This window comes from Carassius gibelio, chromosome A6 (assembly GCF_023724105.1).
Source record: "Carassius gibelio isolate Cgi1373 ecotype wild population from Czech Republic chromosome A6, carGib1.2-hapl.c, whole genome shotgun sequence".
Classification (NCBI taxonomy): Eukaryota; Metazoa; Chordata; class Actinopteri; order Cypriniformes; family Cyprinidae; genus Carassius; species Carassius gibelio.
The window spans coordinates 27,140,647-27,163,275 of record NC_068376.1 but is presented as its reverse complement, the minus strand read 5'-3'; the positions used below and the strand labels follow the sequence as shown (position 1 = coordinate 27,163,275).

The window sequence follows — 22,629 nt, the reverse complement described above, 5'->3', positions numbered from 1 at the left end:
GATCTAATGACTTTCACAACCCAGTCAAATGCAAAAGCCCTCATGTTTTGTATATATAAATATGTTTAAAAGTGTAATTTAATTTTTGTATATCAAAATTCAGATACTGTATACACTTTTTTTTTTTTTTTTTTTTGGACATTGTTTCAGAATTATGCAAAATAAATTAAAAATTGCTTTTTTCTCACAATTGTCAGTTTAAATCTCACAATTCCTGACTTCTTTCTCAGAATAATGGGTTGACATCTCGCACTTCTTTTATTTCCAGCACAGAATAAAATGACATTCAGAGTTTTGTTCAGAATTGTGACTTTGTATCTTGCAACTATATTTAGAATTGTGGGATATACAATTAGTTTTTTTTTTTTTTTTTTTACTATATTAAGATAAATTATAGCATTATTTTTTACATAAAAAGTCTCTCAGTAATGCTCTCAATAATGACTTTCTTCCCATTGTAAACTAAAAGCTTGAACAGGCAGGTTTTAGGACCTGTGGCTTCCCTTTCTACAGAGGAGGCACTAAGACAGGGGACTTCTGGCTCTAACAACCACAGCAATCAATTTCTCTACAACCAGAGCTGCTTCGGACTGGGTGACAAGAGCATTCTGTTTCCTCATTCAGGATTTAACACTGGAGCAAAAGTGGAATACTGAAACATAAATATATCATTACGGCATCATCTTATTAACTTTCTGAAGTGATAGAGAGTGAAGAAGAGGAGGACAGAGGTAGGAGAGTTTGATAACACATGCATGCATTTGATACTTTACAAGTGAAGTTGTGTTCATAAATTCGGAAGTACTATGCGCCCATAAAAATTATAAACTTGATTTTTCAGTTGAAACTTGGTCCACTTAAGTTTTAGACTTAAAATCTCACCTGGACTTATTTTCTTATTTAATTCTTTAGCATTATCTTCTTGTTTTTATCAAATGTTCTTTGACTGTGCAATTTCTAGAGCCAAAGTTAATGCATATAATTTAATGTTTGTGACAAAATCCATGGACGTAGCTTAGTTCAGTCTTCAGGGGCAACCAGCAATCCAATTTTCAATTTTTGAGGGGCTTAAAGGGTCTCCACTCCCTTTAAACTTCAGGATCATCAGGTTACCATTGCGATACGGGCCAGAGCAGTGCTTTCAGCTGCAGCACACATGCACAAACCTCTACTCACACATGACTCATATTACCTTCAGTCATATACTGCTGAGGATGTAGCGTCAGGTCCTTCCATATTTTTCATATCATGAAAGTAGACAAGTTTCAAAGCTCTTTGTTGTTGTTTTGTTTTGTTTTTATATATTTTTCTCTGTGTTGTAAGGCAGACATGACTGCAGCCATCTCAGTTACCTACATCACTCATTACTGATTCATGAGTACCAGTCATTACAAGGCATAATATGTGTGGTACTGTATACCCATAGAAGCCATGAAACATTAACATTCTTGTGAGGCACACTTTGAGTTTTTGTAAGGATGGTGCAGCTTGCATACAATACATGCCATAAAATAAAAATCATCCTTACGTCATTCCAAACTCTTTTAACTTTTCTTTCTTCAATGGAACATTAAAGGTACTTTTCAGCGCTAATATAATGAATGGGAGCTGGTGTTTGTGAGCTTGAAAAAGAAAAAGCACCATGAAAGTATCATAAAAAACTATCATAGTAAATATGACTTGTGTGTTATATTTAAAGTATTTTGAAACAAACTATAGCTTTGTGTGAGAAACAGACTCAAATTTAAACCAACATCGACTTATAATTATTAATTGAATTATTTGAAATCAATGATTTGTTTGTTCTTCATATGAAACTTATATAACTTCAGAAGACTTTTATTATAGTGCACTAGTCATAGTATGGACTACTTGTATTGTACTTTTTTTTGTCATTTTAGAGTTTGTCAGCTCCTCACTTTCATTATATTGAACCTAGTGGCCTGGATAATCTTCAAATATCCATGAGTTTGAGTGCCAGGTTTGGAATGACATAAGTATCATTTTTGAGTGAACTGTCCCTTTAATTAAGCACAAATGCTATTTTGGGGATTTCCGTTTTTCATTTTCCTACCTAATTTTGAATGCCTGCCTATACTAATGCTACAGTGTAAGCTCAGAAAGTTTGGTATAATTTCAAAGGAAACCCTTTGAAATTACATAAAACACTGTTGAAATTGATAAAAATGACAATATATGCTGTCTGTGTTATAATAAATAGGGAAAAAAACAAGGCGCTTTTTTATTTTATTTGTGTAAACTGAAGTTTGAAATGGTATAACTCAGGCATTGAAGGGGCTGGCAACTTCAGACCAATTGCTTGTGATTCTTCCAACTGTCTGCTATTAAAGGAAAACAGAAATTTCTTTCTATCCTAATCTATGCAAAAGTTATTCTATTCCAACTGAAGGAAGGAATAATACCATTTTTGTATAAAATTTTTGTCTAAATAAGTATGAAGTCATCTTTTGCACACTTGCAGTATGGAATAATGTGATCTCTGTATATTATTTGACAGAAAACACTCAGAAGTTACATAAAAAGCTGCTGTTTGTGACAAATAGTATTATTTATGTTGTTTCACATATGATGAACCATCTCAATACAATGTGCTTTTTTTGTGTGTGGGTTTTCTGAAAGAGAATAAGTCATATTACACGATAGCAACATGCATAAAATTATAAAAAATATCTGGTCTATCACAATCTAAAATAGAATCCACAATCTCCAGCTTCATATCGTTTCATTTATGTCTATTCTGCATCGTGTAGAGATTGGGAGACCTCGCCGTCTCTTTCATATTTCATATTTTGATTTTTTATCAGCGTGTATTTTGGTTTCGGTTTCTATATAGCGTAAACAAGCTCCCCGAAGCTTTTGCGCGAACTTCGGAGCGTCAACAAACTAATTTATGTTTATTCCCCCAGTACTGTACGGATTACTGTACATTCACTGAGATGCGGTCGAACACTGCACAGTTATGAAAATAAACATATTAGCTTATTGCTAGCGAAGCTTCCAAGCCTCAGAATAAAGAATCAAATGTATGAAAGCGAGTAGCACGCGTATAGGCTTACCAGATGCGCGTCCTGACCTCTCCACGGCGAAGTTGGCCACCCGTAACTTGTTTTATGAATATTATGCATTATAAATCCGGAGCGTCGGCCATTAGTAGTTTTGCCCTGCGTGGCCTTTGTTTAGAAGCAGCAAAAAACTCCGTTTCCCAGACATCATTGCGTCTCCACAAGCGGAAAAGGAGTGGGCAGTCGCTGTCCAGTTCCAGCACCCCCGCGGTGCTGAATCACAGCTTCGATTGGAGAGAACGACTTGTGAATGGCACCTATCAGGACAAATAGCGCTTCACAAAAGAAAACAGACGTCTATAGCAGAAGAAAGGCATTTAGACCCGTCTATATGACTTGAAGATCTTTTCAATAAAACAGCCCTTGGAGCGCTTTTGCGCACTTGTACAAAACGCTTTATATCTCAGCAATGGAAGCACGCAGAAACGTAAAAATGGTCTTGTTTGAAAGAAGAGATTCTAATCTAAAAGATTATATCGAGTATATAGGTATGCGTGGCTGTTTGCGGCTGACTGAAGCGGTGCAAAATGTATAAATAATAAGGTGAGAAATTTTACATCGCGATTCTGTTGAAGATCATTCGATCTGTGATTGTCACACAATAAAATGATCTACATCATCAGATTCCTGAGAATGAGAGCTTTCTTGTGATATATGACTTGACTGTTTTGTGAAAAATATTTTAAATACACATTCTTACGAAAACGTATTCGCAATCGTTAGATGGAAATTTATGGGGGGGGGGAATATATTTCTTAGCTTAATTTGACTACTTTATGTATCATAAAACCCCAATTAATGGTATTCTTTGTAAAGAAAACACTCTAAGCTTTCAAATGAACCCATTTCTGGGCAAATGCCATATAAGGAAGGATATGCAAATGAGACACAAACATCTGGCATGCTATTTTCGGACCCGGTACCGGGTCTGCAGAGTTTAAGAGGACCTTTAAACAGTAGTGTCTCTTATTTAGCTAATTCTGCTTCAAAACACCCAACTTTTCAAATATTTGGCATCCATGTTTCTTGTTTACAACTGTGAGACACCATGCTAATCACTATATGTCAACCATCTCAAATTCAAGATGTAACTCATAGAACAATAATTTGCTTTCAATTGCATTTAAATACTCCCAAAGCATGTGTGTATGTGACCCGGTAGCCCTAAAAACCTGTTGAGTGGGCCACTAGCACAGATCACCTGGCTGTGAGAGAATGAGCTTCTCCTACCCTTTCTAAAAGAGAAATGGTACAAAAACTTGGGTCATCTTTAAAAGGCAAAAGACAACCTGTTGTGTTCAATGTAGCTGAATGTGGGTCAGATGGTCCATGAACCTGGCTTTCTATGTGGCACTTGACCCAAATAAACATCTGGCTAAACAGCGTGAAATGTAAGTTAGTTTAGAGACTAACAGTAAATACTTTTAAAGGTTTGGGGTTAGTAACATTTTTTTAAAGGAATTAATACTTTTATTCATGAAGGATGCACTGAATTAATCAAAAGTGTCACTAAATAATTTAAACTTTTACAAACATCTTCTGTTAAATAAATTCTGTTGAACTTTTTGTTCATTAAAGATTCCTGAAAGAATTTATCTCAGTCTCCAACATTGATAGTAATAACTAATGTTTCTTGAACAACAAATCAGCATGTTAGAATGATTTCTGAAAGATCATGTGACACTGAAGACTGAAGTAATGATGCTGAAAAATTCAGCTTTGCATCCTAGAAATAAAACATATTTTTAAATAGAAAAGTCATTTTAAAATATAATAATATTTAACAATATGCTGTTTTTCAAATGTATAATGTTTTGATACTTTTTCATGATTTAATAATTTTTTTAAAGGACCAAATTAGGTTGTAAAATGTGGCTGCCCGTTATGTAAGTTGAACTCTGAGATGTTCCGAATGAAATGAAATACTCTAAAGACAAGTGAAAACCATAATTAGCTGTGGTGTGTACGTTAACATTGTAAAATCAAAAGCTGCTTCCCAACTTCTGTCATATGCTTTAAAATGTATATTGGGGCCCATTAGGTACTTTTAAATTGGCTCTAACTTTTAAATTTCAACATCTGCCAACACATTCTTGCAAAAGGGAAAAAAATCCATTCAGCCTGAAATTCAAGAACTGAACAAAGGGGGAAAACTTGACTTGCTGTCTTGCCATGGACCCTCACAATACATCACTCTCTTAGGGATTTTAGTCCACCTGCCCCCTTTCCCACAACTTTCCGAAGCTTTTCAGAGAGGTTTATGGTGTCAACCTTGAGGGGGCTATCGGTGATGACCCTGGGCCTTCCTCCTTTGAGCCAGGGATTACCTGAAGAATAACAAGAGAAATGGGTGAGAACATCTGGGAAAGCAAATACCCAGAGAGTGAGAGGTGATTATATGAGCTCAGACTAAATAGAAATTTACAGCTGGATTTGCTAAATGGTTTCAAGAGGTGTTTGAAATAAAGACTGAACGGGCACAGAAGGAAAATACTTTGTTTACCTTGTGATACATTTCAAGCATGTGCTAAATGGGACTGATGTGTGTTCTTGAGAGTTATCAGCGAGGAAGAGTGTAACTTTTCCCTTTGAAGAACACAGAGACAGAGCTTTAAAGTGTCCTAACACGTGGTTTCAATTCAATGGCACTCCAATAAATAACGCTCTAAATGTATGCCGTCAGTCCCCATACTGTTCTGAATCGAACTGATGTAAACTATCCAGCATATTTACCATTTCTCCACCAAATAGTTTCCAGAGGTGCAGGTGTTGGCCCATGGAATATTCTCTGACACATGCTTTTATGCCGTGCTCTGTAAACTATTGGAACGTGTTGGAGGCCTTTATCTTAGGCCTGGATCACCGCCAGCCGCATTCAATCTTTTCAACCTGGTTGAGTCTGTGGCTTCAGGTGTGTTTAAGGACTTGAACTCTCTTTAGCTCCCAAACCTGACATAACAATAGTTGCTGTAATGTCTTGTTCAGTGTTGATGTCAGTGGAATGCACCTGCAGGGAAAACATGATATTGACAATGATATCTGGGGAAGACAAACCATTCACTCTGAGTAGTGGTGGGCACTATGATCAAATGAGTACTTTTTTTTTTTATCACAGAAATAATGAATATGAAATGATAGCGATTTTTTTCACTGAAAATTGAATGAAAAAACTTGTATATTTACTTTTTAACATTTATATAGGTTAAAAGTTTGGGGTCAATAAGAGTTGTATTTATTTATAAATTAATTATTATTATAGATATTAATTCTTTAATTCAGCAAGGATGAATCAAATTGACTGAAAGTGAAAACGAATACTTTTACAAACACCCCCCACCACCCAAAAGTGTGTCCTTTAAAAAAAAAAAAATACAAAAAATTTAAGAAGCACAACTCTTTTCAACATGCTAAAATTTTGGGTTGCATTTACAGGATTGAATTGCATTTTAAACGGGAATAATGTTTCGCAATATTATTGATTTCTTTGTCTTGTTGAGCATAAGAGACTATTTAAAAAAAATCCTTCCCCAAACTTTCGAACAGTAGTGTTTGGCCAGGTATATTTTGTACTCTAATTAATTAAATACTGGTACTTTACAGAGAAAAGGCACTTGACTGAATAAAAGATGGCTTATTTTTCAAATTTAAAAATTTCAAATTAAATTTATGCATTTAGCAGAAGCTTTTATCCAAAGTGACTTAGATTGCATTTAAGCTAACAATTTTCTCCTAACATGTGTTCCTTGGGATTTGAACCCCCAACCTTGCTAACGCAATGCTCTTTACATTACATTTTAATCTCTGTTTGGATTAGCCAGTTTATTCAATTTTTTTGCAAACAATATAAAGCTGTCCTATACACTACAGCTGCACAGTGAGATCCAAAATGTTTTTACATTACATAAAACACACATGAAAGAAGAAATATTTCAGATACATTTCTAGGCCCGTTTCAGTCAAATCAATTTCAATTCAATCAAATCTGAGAATGATCATGTCTCTTTGTACATTAGGTCAGATGTTCTTGCTTCTACTAAAGCAAAAGATGCTCTTGGGAACATTCTCAAATCATATGGGACAATATAATAAAAAAAAAAAAATAGATTTATGGACTAAAGTTTCATTCAAATTTTTACATTGTAGAAATTTTGGGGGAGTTTTGATTGCCACTGTATCTATACCACAGTGTAAACATTTTTACAATCAAAAGTGTATAGCGTCACACCTCTCAACCATCACTCCTAAGAACTAATTTTCTAGGCAAATAAAGTAATTTGATCAGACTCTGTTTTTGGCAGGTGGCTGTTTAATAGCTGTAAATCAGTATGTCTTATGTGTTTTAACAATGAGCACACTTTATAACAAGACAAGGGTGTTGTTTATTGCAGGAAGACAGCGTTTACACCTTCTCACACACATCTGTCATAAAATGTTTTTATGCTGGGGTTTTTCAGTCCCTGTGAACAGGTCTCACATTTCTTTAAATTTAGATGCTGTAAGCAATTTCTTGGAACACTGTAGGGAAAACAGTGTCCTTTTTATCTGAGAAATCCAATTTGTCTTAGTGGTAAAGTCGTTTTGTTCTTGCAATCAACCAAATACATTTTTACCATGCCTTCATTTCCTGTGGCTCCAGAGTGATTAGCCACATGGCATTTAGCCCATAAGCAAAGATGATTTTTAAATCACGTACTTTCCAGATGAGTATGCAGCAGACGAGCCATTCAAATTAATGGGATTGCTAAGAAAATAGCTTTCGCCAGGTATTACAGACCACCTTTCATTTAGCTTGCTGTCATGTCTTTGGAGAGAGGGAACATGGTAGAAGTTCGCAAGATGATGGAAGTTACTAAGACAGCTGAAAACACTTACAGCACCTTTTAAGCCCTGTTTATTTTACTTGTTGAAGAATGATCGGTTCAAATGTGACAAGGATTTATTTTCACCATCCTAACATTGGAACAAATTTCAATATTTAGAGCGGCTGAGGACAGTTGTATACATCCACCATGAAGCACAGTGTAAATCAGAACATCTGGGAGGAACTGGGATGTGAAGAAAACTCAGGGGTTGTGTACTGCAATGTAAAGCGGGGCTGTTTGATCAAAACAGATTCACAACATCCTCAGCACCCCTCTCCCCTTTTTGGAATGAGTTTTCGCTCTTGACTTTTGAATGGCAGTGTATGTTACAGATATCTATTTTAAATAAAAGAAAATTGTATTCATCAAATAATTATAAAAAAAAAACCTGTTCCAAAAAAATAAACTAAATAAATTAAACAGCATATCTGTTTTCAACAGTGATAATAAATCAGCATATTAGAATGATTTCTGAAGAATCATGTGACACTGAAGACTGGAGTAATGATGCTGAAAATGCAGCTTTGCATTAGAGTAATAAATCACATTTTAAAGTACATGAAATAGAAAACTTAAAAAAAATTTTTTTTACAATTATACTGTTTGTTTTCTTTAACTTTTCTGTATTATTCAAATAATTGATGAACAGAAGATTAAAAATCATATTGTAATGAGGGTGACGTGACAGGAGTTGATGATCGAAATGCAGCTTTAACAGGTACAACAGAAAACAGTTACAATCAAAGGCGAAACACAAGAGTAATCCAATAAACAGGCGAAGGTCAGGGCAGGCAGCAAACAATCAGAAACAAGAAACTGTCCAGGGTCAAAAACAAGGCAAAGCAAGGCAAGGCAACAAGGAACAAGGAAAACAGGAGAAACACAGAATCTAGGGAACACTACAGGCTAACAATATTCAGCAAAGTGGGTTTGTGCGAGTGCATCCTATATAGTCATCGTGATTGCAAAAAAATGTGAGACCGGTAATCATTTCCAAGTAAGGGGTTTATGGGAGTTGTAGTCCAGAAAGGGGACCGGTTTCATAGTGATCCCAAACTTTTGAAATAAATGAAAAAAAAAAAAAAAAAAAAAAAAAAAAAATATATATATATATATATATATATATATATATATATATATATATATATATAATTATAATTTTTTTTATATATAATTTGTAATTTGTCTTTTAAAATTTAAATCCCACAACAAAATATGGGCAAATCATATATTGCTTTTGACACAGAACAATGATGTGGTCTTAAACAGTTTGACAGCTTAGAGATAATACAGAAATGTCATTTAGTTCATGTACAGTGGAACTTCCTGCCGAGACTGGTAACTTTGTCTCTTTTTAAGGTATATTTCTAGTGTAGCCATAAACAAGTCTGAGGCCAAATCTCACAAATCCCTAAGTCCATAGGTATCAAGTCTGCATACCAAAATAGTTGCAGTTCTCCACCCATGATAATTAGTCTAAAGATGCATCATTCCATCTGTACGCTGTCACAGCAGATACCAAACATGGTTTAAAGCGAGTGATGAGACTATCCAGGTGAAACCCGTGTGCTGCAACATTTCTTTAAATACCACTGTCTGTGTCTTCAGCCGTGGAGAGAGCCGTTTTCGTGACTGCAAGGGTTAGAATGTTGAAGTGTTTATTTCAGGACCATTAACAATTCATACTTAACTATTCCTGATGTCATTTTGCTCTTTTACTGGCATCCAGAGCCTTATTCAGACTCTCTTGTTAAGTTGTCCTCACCTGCCAAAAGTTTTGAAACAATGTAAATACTGTGTATCTTTTGTCCTGGCAAATATCATCTGCACTGCTTTCAAAGACAAGACACCAAACTATTTGGGCTAAAAAATTCAGATTCAGAAATTGCAATCACTGTTCATGTGTATTTTTACATTAATTTGTTGCATTTAGTTGCTTTGGATAAATATGGAAGCCTGTTTTCCACTACAGAAATAAAATGACTTATTATTTCACAATTCTGAAAAAGATGTGCAGAGCCCTTTTAGTGTCTAATTCCACTACTCTAAGGGAAATATTTCAGATTGTTCCTAAATCTACCAAGACCTCCTGATTCTGGTCAGAAGATCCAGTACATCTGTTTTAGATTGAAATAGCCTGACAGAAGCGGTCAGATTTAGGTATCTTTGCTTTCATACCTGCGATTCCCAACAGTAATTCAGTAATTGGCAAACAGGAGAAAAAACAGGAAGGGTGTCAAGAAAATAGGACAGTTGACAGTTGGTCTAAATTGCCTGCTATTATGCTTTTTAAGACAGCTTCTGCAAAATAACGTCCAGAGGGCAAAAGAGAGAAAATCTTGGGCTCGAGATTCCAAGCAAGCCGAAGTTAGCCAACAGCATGCAGTCCTTCAGAGACATTCACTTGGCCAGGAGCATCAATACAGTGAAGTTATTCCTTTGATCAACTCACCGAGAATCGAGTTGACAGATAAGTAGCTGACTGTCTTTTTTTTTTTGCAAATTTACTAAAACAAGATTTGAAGACAAAAGCATTTTCTAGATGTTTTCTGCACCATATTTTTGGCAGCTCAAACTGTACAAAACAATTTGATCACTTGTAGCGGCATTTTTACTTTCACTTCTTTTGCATCAATATACTCACAGACAAATCACCTCAAAGAGGGTGGCACAGGTGAACAACTAAATTAATTCAGATCTATAAGAAAAATAAACTTTCATAATATAAATGACTTATACTCACATAATGAAAATATGTTTTGGTCTCCAAAGTTGATCAGATGTAGTCCCTACTTTTACATTATATGATTTCAGTCTGTGATGTTATTTTTGGCATTTTTTTTTTTTTTTTAATTCTTCTCATACTTTTATGTACTGAAGTGGTTTTGGATCATCTTTTTGGGTTTCTTTCATTTCGAAAGGGCAAATCTGGCAAGCTTGACAAGAAAATCTTCTTGTCTGTCTGTTGTGCATGTGAATCAACACTGGAGCATAGCTGTAGATGTAGTGTAAATACATTTGGTTTGCCTCCCTGTCCTGCAGTCTTTGTTGCTTAGATGTGGCTTCCATGCAGAGTAAAAATCAGCAAATTTAGCCATAACTCATAACACAGCGAGGGGCCCCCGTACAAGGCTGTCCCAAACGCCAGGCGCTCCCAATGATGTAACTTCTGTTTCTCATTGAGGGAATTAAAAGAGTTAAATTACACAGCTGGTGGTTTGGAGAAGTGCAGAAGAGATCTGGCTTTATGCTTGGGAGATGTGAGTAATATTTTACATTGATGTCTTCACATTTCAGTGCTCAGACTCTTTCTCTTGTGGGACAGTCAACCTGTTTTCTATAGCCTGAAAACAAAGCAGAGGCTCAGCTGTGGTTTTGGAAAGAAAATATCTAAAAGATTCTCATTATGAGACCACTGATGCATTCAAAATGTTTGTTCACTGACACTTTACTTTTATGTACTGAAAACAAATCTACCAATCCAACAGCTGTTAATATTTTATAGATGTCTGTTTTTATTGTTGTTATACTTTTATACACATATTCTATTTTTCTTTGGGACTGCTCTTAGCTCAATTTCAAACTTTAACTCAAGTTAAAAGTGCTACGTTGTAATTATATCTTCTTTCTAAGAAATGTTTGAAATAATATGAAGCAAGTTTTCACAGTGTGTTTTACACACATTTTGAATTATGCACTGCATTATGTTGGGTTTTAGGATTAAAGGAAATGTTAAATGTAAACTTAAACCTTAAACATACACATTTAGTTTACTGTGATGTATTGAATAGTGCTGTTGGGAATTTACAACATCACCACAGTAACATTATCTAGTTGGCTGACATGGATCAGTTTCTGTCTAAATGATTTGTGATAGTCTTGGAAGCATGCTTTAGTACTGGTAAAAAGTTATAAACGATTGAGTAATGTTTTGGAATGTATGTCCTCATTTTCCAGCAAAAATGCATTTAGAAATTTACAGCTGTGACGGCGTTGCATTCAAGCAACTGTTGCAATTGTAATGTGAATTCTATTAAATATTTGAATAATGTTTTAAAAAAAATAATAAAACAACAATATATATTTTTAAGATAATTAATTTATAAATAATTTCAGTAAGATATATATATATATATATATTTGAAATTCTCTTACGCTCACACAGGGTGCATTTATTGGTAAAATATTGTGAAATATTGTTACAACTGAAAATAAATGTTGAATTGTAATTACAGTTTTAAAATGTAATTCATTCCTGTGATGCAAAGCAGAAATGTCACATTATAAATGTCTTTCAGTAATATTTACTCAATTTAATGTTTTTGTTGAACAGGAGTATTCATTCCTTTAAAAAAAAACACAAACTGTTGAACGGTAGTGTACATAGCTAAATAATTATTAATTTTACAGCAAAAGAGTTGTTAGGACAAGCAGCAATCTGAACTACTGTCCTGACTTTGTCAGTGAACAAAAATTATAATCATTGTTGAGCCTGGCTACTTCTTTTGATTTTCTCTTCATGTTATTCTCTGGAGCTTGTTTAAACTTGATAAATAGATTTTGACTTGACTAAACTTTAACTGTCATATCTGTTCATCACTGCCAAGAGACTGCTTTAGGCGGTCCTGAGAGAGGTCTGAGCACCTGTCTGACACAGCCTGAACCTTACACTGTGTACCACACACATACAGACACTGACTAGTGATTACTCTGACAGAGGAAGTGATGCATGTGCATCCAGCTGTGATGACCCGTCCTCACAGGAACAGCAGGTACTTCATCTTGATCATGTTGACCTGCTGGGTGGCTGTTTGCAGAACCCGATACATTGGTGTGTGCATTTAATTTTAGGAATTTTTACTGACTGAAAACTTATGTTATTATGTTTTTCGGTTCTTACATAATGTTTTAATGTTATTTCAATGTTAAATTAAGGTTTTATATATATATATATATATATATATATATATATATATATATATATATATATATATATATATATATATTCTTAAACTGGTCTCTACTTACATATTGTCTGTACTGTTCCTATGTAAAGGAATAGTTCACCGAAATATGAAAATTCTCTTACATTTTGGATCTTCCAACACATAGATGAATTTGTTTGTTTGTTAGTCGGAACAGATCTGGAGAAATGTAGCATTACATTGCTTGCTCACCAATGGATTCTCTGCAGTGAATGGGTGCCGTCAGAATGAGAGTCCAAACAGCTGATAAAAACATCATGATAATCCACAAGCAATCCACATGACTCCAGTACTGAATGCAAGTGGAAACAGTCCAATAGTTATAAACAAATGTGTTGATGGATTTTGATGTGAGAGGACAACTAGGGACTCTTATTTGGGCCAGAAGTGATGGTTTAAAGATGAAAATTAGTTTCTTACAAACACACTGCTTTTCACTTTAAAATATGTTTAATTGATAGACTGGAATAGTGTGGATTACTTGCAGATTATGGCAACGTTTTTATGAGCTGTTTGAACTTTCATTCTGACGGCACCCATTCACTGCAGAGGATCCATTGGTGAGCAAATAATGCAATTTAAAATTTCTAAATCTCTTCCAATGAAGAAACAAACTCAACCATATCTTGGATGGCCTGAAGGTGAGTAAATTCTCATGATTTTTATTTTCGGGTGAACTATTCCTTATGTATGTACCATTATGATAAATATTTCTGATACCTCTGACACTAACTTGGGCATCATGGGTCCATATTAAAGCCTGGATTGTTTTCATTAGAAAAGTAATGACACACCTCATCCATGAGCTGCATGGTATCATTTATATCTGTTGCACAAATGGTGAAACTCACCAAAGTTTATAACTTAAGTGCAGGGGTTTGACCATGTTTGACATGTAAGCCATACATGTATGTTCATATCTAATGAAGATGAGATATGTATGGATATATTTCTATAATTGCTAACAGGGTGTTTATGTGATGGTAAAATAATTGTTGATCCAGAGTTGATTATATGTCCCGATCTGGATTCATCATCATCTGTTGTCAATAACACTATCTCATAACAGACCTCATACAGCCAGCCATCTGGATGTGTGTACGTGAGTGTGTTTGTCTGCTTTATGTCCTTGGTTGGTTTCATTAACAATCATTAATTTGTCATTGAAGCATTGATAAACTATTATGGTGGCAATTAAATATTTCAATCATTATTTTTAATTGCTGTCTGATCAGCTTTGTCACTGAGGTCAAGATGCCTTCTTTATATCCTGACATGGTTCCTTCTCTAACTATAATACTCAGTACATGAATACTACATACAGTATATGCCATAAGGTGTATGATTTCCTCCTGGCAGAACAAGTGGAAAATTATATAGACTTAGAAGGAGGGCCTGTAAATATTGCTCAGTCCCTTCCTTCGATGTAAGTCTGTATCATTTTCCACTTTCCAAATTGTTTAATTTTATATATATATATATATATATATATATATATATATATATATATATATATATATATATATATATATATATATATATATATATATATACAGACTCATTCAACACTGAAGGCATAAAAAATATGAATTAACACATGTGGAATTATATATGGAATTATATACACAACAAAAAAAGTGTGAAACAACTGAAAATATGTCATATTCTAGGTTGTTCAAAGTAGCCACCTTTTGCTTTGATTACTGCTTTGCACACTCCTGGCATTCTCTTGATGAGCTTCAAGAGGTAGTCACCTGAAATGGTCTTCCAACAGTCTTGAAGGAGTTCCCCGAGAGATGCTTAGCACTTGTTGGCCCTTTTGCCTTCTGTCTGCGGTCCAGCTCACCCCTAAACCATCTCGGTTGGGTTCAGGTCCGGTGACTGTGGAGGCCAGGTCATCTGGCGCAGCACCCCATCACTCTCCTTCTTGCTCAAATAGCCCTCGATGCCTTCAGTGTGACTCTACAATTTTCATAGTCATGGAAATAAAGAAAACTCTTTGAATGAGAAGGTGTGTCCAAAATTTTGGTCTGTACTATATATATATATATACACACACACACACACACACACAAACTTTTATATATGCTATCTTAAACTTGTAATTTTATAATTTTATTATACATTTTTAAGAATACTTTACAATTTTCTAATATACAAAAAAGAAAAAAAAATATTTGTGAGTGATTTTTTACAAATCTTTAATAAAACTGTCAAGTAAAATATGTAAAAATATGAAGACCACACACACATAGATATGTATTCATTTTAATTTTTCGATTTACACATTTTCAAAAATAATTTTTTTTATATATATTCTAAATTATCTACATTACAGTGAAATTGTTTTTTTATATTTTAGAAATAACGGAGAAAACAAAAGTAATTTAGTAATTCCTTTTTATGGATTCTGAGTTCATTTATTTCCAACTTTGAATTTTTTAATTGAACCCATGTTGTCCATCTGAGTATTTTTCTTCCTTTTAAGATGGGTTTCATCTGACTAGCTTCTTTTTGGCAGGACTGTCCGAACATGCCCACCGTTTCACCTCATCCTAAAACGGAATGATTTTCATTTTATGTAATGTCTTGTGACAGCTTCTCATGAAACTATGTAGACTTTAGCACGAGTCTCCAGTATGCACTTAAGCGGATGCTAGTCCAAAGGCCCAGGGCCAGCACAAAGCCACACTTCATCTCTGAGCTCTGCCACACATGAATGCTTAAAGAAAAGCTGCCCTCCAGGCGCTGGAATCCATAGCCCTGTGGAGGCTGCAGATAAGGCCATGCGGATGTGTGCTTTGGAAGGGCTCACGTTACACGCTGAAACCCATGCCACTCAGGAACTGTTACCATATGAAAGCAGACTGTTTTGAAAGGAGAGCACCACCTGGCTTGGCTCTTTGTGTCAGCGTGATAACACCGGCCATGCCAGATGGAACGTGTTAAATTGTCTCTATCAAAGCTAATGAGTTTGAGGTCAGTGGCTGAGGATTTCTTAGACCACCTCCGCAAGCCACACAGAAAGGCTGTGATCCAAAGCAATTCACTGGAGGTTTGTGTATGTTGTGGCAGTCCGATGGTTTGGGTGTGGGGTGTAGGTTGATGTGTCACATTTGGGTTTTTGGTCTGTCTTGTTGTCTGCGCGTGTCATGCTCAAGCAGTAATTTGACAGTGATTACTACATCATTCATAAAAAATGATATTTATTCAGTGAAACATGGCCTCTGAGGTCTGAAATTAGCATTTTTCTCTCAGCATTTCACCAATAGAAAGAATCTATTTGGACGGATGAGGTGTTTCTCCCTGTAGGAAAGAAAGAGGTGTCAGAGGAGATCTTTTGAATATGACAAATATTTCTCCTTGATGGCACTGGGATGTCATTGAGAGCAATTTTAGATTTAGAAAATAGACTAAACTAACATGTCTCCTCTCCTCGGTCTGGTGAATAATTTTTTGTAATTCTGCTTGAATGAATCAATTCACTAGAATCCAAGGCTGCATGAGCGATACGTTTGCGGTAAATGGTAATTATATGAAATTACAGCTTGCTTCATATTTTTCTGTACCTCTCTGCAGAGGAGCTGGAAGCAGAAGATGCCACGCTGGTCGATACATGTACCATGAGGAGCGCAGGAGAGCTACGCTGAAGACAGACGGGAGAAAACAGTTCACCTGGACACATTTCACAGGTAAACACACTCTTATTTTCTTTCTTAGCGCAAGATTACCTGTGTAAAAAAAAGATATAAACCTCTTTTAAGTTTTAAACAGTCAAAGCCATGCCATGCTAGTTTATGGCGGTGGATTCAGGTTGTGCTGATGCACAAGTCTGAGGGGTTTCTACTGCTTGAATAGCTGTTAAAGAATAGCTGTCAATTACAGTATATAGTCTCAGCTCCCAGATTCAACAAAATGTGCCACAGAGTCCATTGGACTGTAACATGGACATGATACCATGGTACTGCCATGGCTTTCGGAGGTCTAGTGCTAATGCTTAAGAATTACCATGAAAATTGAATAGTTTATAGATACGGTAATCATTCAGTATTAAGGTATATCAAATGCCATGGTATTACCAATCTGATATCATCAATGTATCACTGTCAAAATATCCAGCTGAAGATTCTATAAATTATTTTCTTGTTGGGTATTTATGTTAAAATATTTCTTACATTTATTAAATTAATCGATTTACTAGGTATTATATATATATTTATTTATAAAATATTTTCTGCTACAGAGGATGATGTTTACATATGTATGTTTATATGTAGATATTTTAATATAATTATATAAAATATTTACCTTTTTAATGTAGATATGACCATCAAGATAATATACATGACTGTGAGTAAAACAGATGATATTTAAGTAGAGAACAATTTAATATTTGTATCTGAAAATATTTTTATATTAAGCATTTTTAATATAAATACAAATTATTTTAAATATACGAATCAGCCAGTAAAAAAAGTCGATAATACTCTTATTTTTCTGGACTACATTTGTCTGTGCAGTTAGAAAAAGTACCAACAATTAATCTGTTCTATTATACAGTGCATTATACTGTTTTGATGCCTGATTTCACTACTTGAAAACAAGTAGTATGAAAAAAAGTAAAATAAATTCTTCAATCAAAAATATTTCAGCATGTTAACCTGTAGATTTGAAGCTTTATTGAGCTTTTTTTTTCACTTAAACAAAATGCTAAAACTGTAGATCTACAGATATCAACCGTCATGTTGTTGATTTAAAAAAATTTGGCTACCAAGTACTTTTATAATATATCAGCTAAAGTGTCTGTGCATATGCAGAAGAAAATCTAAAGAAATCATATTTGTATGTAACTGCTATTCTGTGTGATAAAAGCTAACATTAACCTGTTCTGTACTCAGGTCACGTTGAGCCCATGCGGTGGTCCATGCTACCCCTGCTGCTCTTGTCCTGCAGCCAGATATTTGCCCAGTGCCCAGGTGACATCTGTCCACAGAACGCCGACCCCGGACAGGATGATGTCACGGCCAACCGTGTGCCGACCGTGGATCCTAAACTCTTTAACAAGAGACGGTATCGCTCACCTCGTGTTCTGTTCAGCGAACTACCGCCCGACTCAGAGCCCGCTGGGCACCAGACGAGGAGCAGGGCGAAGAGGAAAGCAGGAGAGCCTCAACACCGAGGAGTTTACTCCGTCTGCGAGAGTACTAGCACTTGGGAGGGAAATAAAACCAAAGCTACAGACATCTCGGGCAACGAGGTCACAGTCTTGCCTGATGTTCTCATCAACAACTCCAAAAAAAAGCAGTACTTTTTTGAGACGACCTGCAGCAGCGGGCGGACTGGAGGATCCGGGTGTTTGGGAATTGATGCACGCCACTGGAATTCACACTGTACCAATTCACACACGTTTGTGCGAGCGCTGACTTCATTCAAGAACCTGGTAGCGTGGAGACTCATAAGGATCAATGTGGCTTGTGTGTGTGTGCTGAGCCGAAAGTCTTGGAGACAATAAAAAACTGGCTGCTTTTCAACACCCAGCGCCGGCCTTATGATATTAAACTTGATATTCCTCCACGTGGACATTTTCCTTGTGCAAACCGTCGACTTAACTTATGACATAAAACAGACTGTTTAAGGAGAATAAATATGTTTTTGACATAGGTAACTACAGTGGAAAGACTTGGACTTCAGAGTTTGTTTTTTCAGTTCTTTTTTTAAGTATTTCTGTCTTGTTAAGATAATAGTTTTCTTTTGGAGCAGTACGAGAACATGTACATACAGTGTTGTGTGTGGTAATTGTTATTTATTAAACTGCATCATTATTGTCTAGTTTATTTTGTGCATATTAGGAGATGAGGTCATTTAAAGGAACATTCTAAGTTAATTACAACTTAAAATGTTAATGTCTGTCATCATTTACTCATACTTGAAAACCTCAGTCTCCGTTCATTATAATTGCATTGAACTTTTTGTCTTCTTGTTTCTTCTGTAGAAGAAATAAAGTTATATGGGTTTGGAACGACATGAGAGTGAGTAAATGATGACTGAAATTTCACTTTTGGATGAGTCTATTGTTAATGTGACTTCAAAAGAAACCTAATTTACTTATTAATACATGTTAATGTTGATTTGTGCAAATTTTTCCGAAAGGAATTAATGACTGAAAGACTTTCATTTTTGGCTGATGTCACCAAGCCCCCCAACCAATTTTCACAGAAAGCTTGTCAGTGAGTTACCAATGGTTCAAAAGGTCCAGGGTCCAGTTGCAAGAACTATATTGTAAAGAATTTTCTAAACCTTAGGGATTTCTTACAAACCTCTACTGGCCTATATGTTCTTGTTAAATATATTGACTCTAAAATACATCATCTTATCAAATTAAAATGGTTTCATGTTGACTGAAGATCTTTCAACAGTATTTGTGCTTATTGTGGTTACCACGGAAAATAATTATAATAATAATAATATGTTTTACACAATGCACTTTCTAAGCAGACAAGCATGCAGTAATAAACCCAAAATGAAAACTGAGTCATTTATTTACACTGGATTTGTTCTAATGCTGCATGACCTTCTTTCTTGAGGGGAAAAAACACAACCAAATGTTACATGTTAGCATGAAACAATAAATGGTTTAGTAGAATAGCTTATCAACCAACTAAAAAGGTTAAAGTTACCTGCGCTAAGTACTTGCACAACAATACCAGTTAAAAACATAGAAGGAAACCAGCATAACCAGAGATTTATCCACCTAGAAGAGTAGATTAATTTCCAGGTAAAAAAAAAAACTTAATGTAAGTTATAACATTGTTATTGTTTTGCTTTTAAATGTTGACCATGTTACTATGCTTCCATTGTAACTGCATTACTCGAAATATTTCACTTTTTTTCCAGATTATTTTCATAGCATTATTTTCACAGAGCCAAATGCAGAACACCCCCACCCCCACCCCACAAAAAAAAAAAAAAAAAAAGAAGAAGGAAAAAAAAACTTTCTTTCGGGAGCTTTCGGGAATTTTTCTGGTTTTGATGTTTAAAAAAAGCTGTGGCTCAGACATGACCTTCAGCCATGTGGCAGAAAAACTAAATGGTCAGGGCAAATTTTGTCAGACACTTTAAGTAAGCTGGAAAGTTTGTTGGGACAGACCTCACGTCTCAACAGATGTTCCTCACACACATGGAAATGGACCTATGCTGGAATGCATTAGATTCCTTTGACGAGAACTGGCCTTGAGAGTGAAAATCGTTAAAAAGCAATTTTAACATCCACAAACAGGTGTGTCACTCCAATCAGACTCTGAATACATTAGTTTAGGCAGCATGTGGAAGTCTTAAAAAAACAGATAGATCTCTGGCCTGTGAGACCCACCTCGGGTTTGATTGTGTAAACAGAGGGAGACCGCATGCCAAAGGTCAGGTGCATGACCAAATGATGAGGTCATGTCTGGGAGCTTGAAAGCCACAGGTCTGCGAGGTCAGACGTCAAAGTTCTGGTGGAATAATCAACAGGATTGTTAGGTTTATTTATCACATCACCCACAAGGTCATTCATCAGCACGTGTTTGTTTAGCAGTATAGTGTGGGTCAGGTAAAAAGCTCGTTATTTCAGACAAAGTCACTTTTATATAATCATTAGCTCTCATTAGAAAAGGATGTTTTGTGGTCAACAGTTATTTCAAACTGTGAGCTCAGATGAAGAATGTGAGAGAATTGTCCTCATGCTCACGTTAATGGAACAAACAAGCATGTCTCTAATTGTTTGTAGGACAGCTCCCTATGGAGAGTCTTCTGTGACAAATCTAAGAGAGCCCCTTTTGTTTAATTTGCAAAGAATATTAGTGAGATTTATGAACTGTGGGTGATCCTGACATGCCATGGAGATTTCAAACAATTCTGCCTTCTGCGTGCGTATTACAATGTAGGATTTATCTACTTCAGAAAGGCTGAAGTTTCCCTAATTACATTCACATAAAGTCTCAAAGTCTTAATTGAGAGACAACATTCAATTAAGGTATCTAAAGCGATAAGATGTACACTGTACAGTCTCAGGAGAGCCACAGCTCTGAGGTTTTAGATTCAACCAGCTCCAAGCGAAGAAGAAATTCCTCTATCGGGTGGGTGTGTTTGATTAGGGCTGGAGCAAAATTGTGCAGAACTGTGGGCCTGTGGGCCTCCAGGAATTGAGTTTGAGACCACTGCTGTTCACAGTAAACAGAACTGGATGAACCAATTCAAAAACAAACAACTGTCGCCCTCTAGTGGTTCATCCGCAAATCTACAATTGATGAGGGCAAGTAGGTCCATTTAATGTTTGCATTCTCTTCTGTAATAGTAAGAATAAGTGCAGAAATAAGATACCAGATGTCATTTCAGCCAATTTTACCATTACTTGGTGGACTGCTGTACAATAGTAAAAGTCCAGGTGTTTGTACTACAACTATTTTATCACTAGAGGGTGCACTACACTTACAATAGCATTTCCATTTTTTTCTCTATGGTGTTTAAATAAATGTAACATAATTAACTGCTCATATACAAAATATATCAAATATCACATGTCCTGATTTTATTGCAGCTCTATAGAGGGCTGTTCATTCATTTAATGATTTACTTGATTTACAGGAAATCATGTTCTTGACTAAGCCTGAGATAATAATTAACAATCTTTTAAGATAGCAGCATTTTCACTTTGAAATGAATCAGAGATGACCACATCCTTTAATACAAATGAAGAGACATATAAAACATAGTAAAGGAAAGAAATATATAAAATAAAGAAATTCGATTTTTTTTTTTCAAATACAGCCTTTTTATTTTTATTCTTTTCAGGGTCACAAATCCTTAATAAGTCCTTAAAATCCTTAATAATTATACGCATGACACAATAATAAAACTATGTAGCCTATGTTGAAATCATATTCAGGTTTTGCTGGCTTTATGATGGTCAAAGCCTGTAAGGTTACTCAAACTTCATAATGTTTTATAAACTTAGCTGGTCATTGTATTTTGAGAGATAGGTTGATCTTTATTTGTTGGTGCAACTTGTGTTTTGACATCATTGTATTAAAGCATTTTAAAGTTTATACAAAAACAGAGAGTCAAATTCCTTTACCAAATATAATATAGTCTAACTATATAATTTCTGTAAAATACTGAGCCTGCTTTTATGTGTTTAAATACATTCATAAATACACCTATTCATGGGTTTGAATAACTATAGAGTAAAATGACAGTCTCTCCTGAAAATGTGAGAAAGATTATCTCAGCGTGTCCTAAGTTTGACCTCAAACCAGCAGACAATGGCATCCTCTCACCAATGAGATGACAGTGATTGTGACTGATGTGTTGTGCAGTGAGACAAACCTTCTGAAAGAGACTCAATAATGAATACTCTGAATGTCTGACCACAGCATGAAGGCGTTGTAAATTACACCTTAGGTTCAAACATAATGCCTGCAAGCAACTCTAAAAACTGGAAAACAATGTTTTTGAGTGCATGTGCATCTCAAAAATAAAAAAAATAAATTACAAAATAAAATAAAAAAAATAATTAACTATATATATATATATATATATATATATATATATATATATATATATATATATATATATATATATATATATATATATATATATATATATATAATCCTATTAAATATATCGTTCTAAATTCACAGCAAAATTAAATCTGGTCATTCT

The 22,629-nt window shown here is 35.1% G+C and overlaps 1 protein-coding gene across 3 annotated transcripts; it reads left to right on the top strand.

Annotated features, from left to right (window-relative positions):
- The first annotated feature begins 586 nt into the window (after positions 1 to 586).
- LOC128015921 (nerve growth factor) lies at positions 587 to 19,333 on the top strand. Of its 3 annotated transcripts, none has more exons than XM_052600174.1 (3): positions 587 to 731; positions 16,510 to 16,622; positions 17,829 to 19,333. In XM_052600174.1, the coding sequence occupies exons 2-3, from the start codon at positions 16,547 to 16,549 to the stop codon at positions 18,440 to 18,442; spliced, it is 690 nt and encodes a 229-aa protein (XP_052456134.1). In that variant the 5' UTR covers positions 587 to 731; positions 16,510 to 16,546; the 3' UTR covers positions 18,443 to 19,333. The 3 variants fall into 3 exon arrangements, with proteins under 3 accessions (XP_052456134.1, XP_052456133.1, XP_052456132.1); XM_052600173.1 differs by lacking the exon at positions 587 to 731 and adding an exon at positions 12,065 to 12,717; XM_052600172.1 differs by lacking the exon at positions 587 to 731 and having other exon boundaries at positions 15,262 to 16,622.
- The last annotated feature ends 3,296 nt before the right edge of the window (positions 19,334 to 22,629 follow it).

Excerpts from the sequence above, each read along its gene's own strand:
- LOC128015921 (XM_052600172.1), top strand. The coding sequence starts at position 16,403 with ATGAATCAATTCACTAGAATCCAAGGCTGCATGAGCGATACGTTTGCG. Across the intron at positions 16,623-17,828 it reads CACCTGGACACATTTCACAG|GTCACGTTGAGCCCATGCGG; the intron begins GTAAACACACTC and ends TTCTGTACTCAG.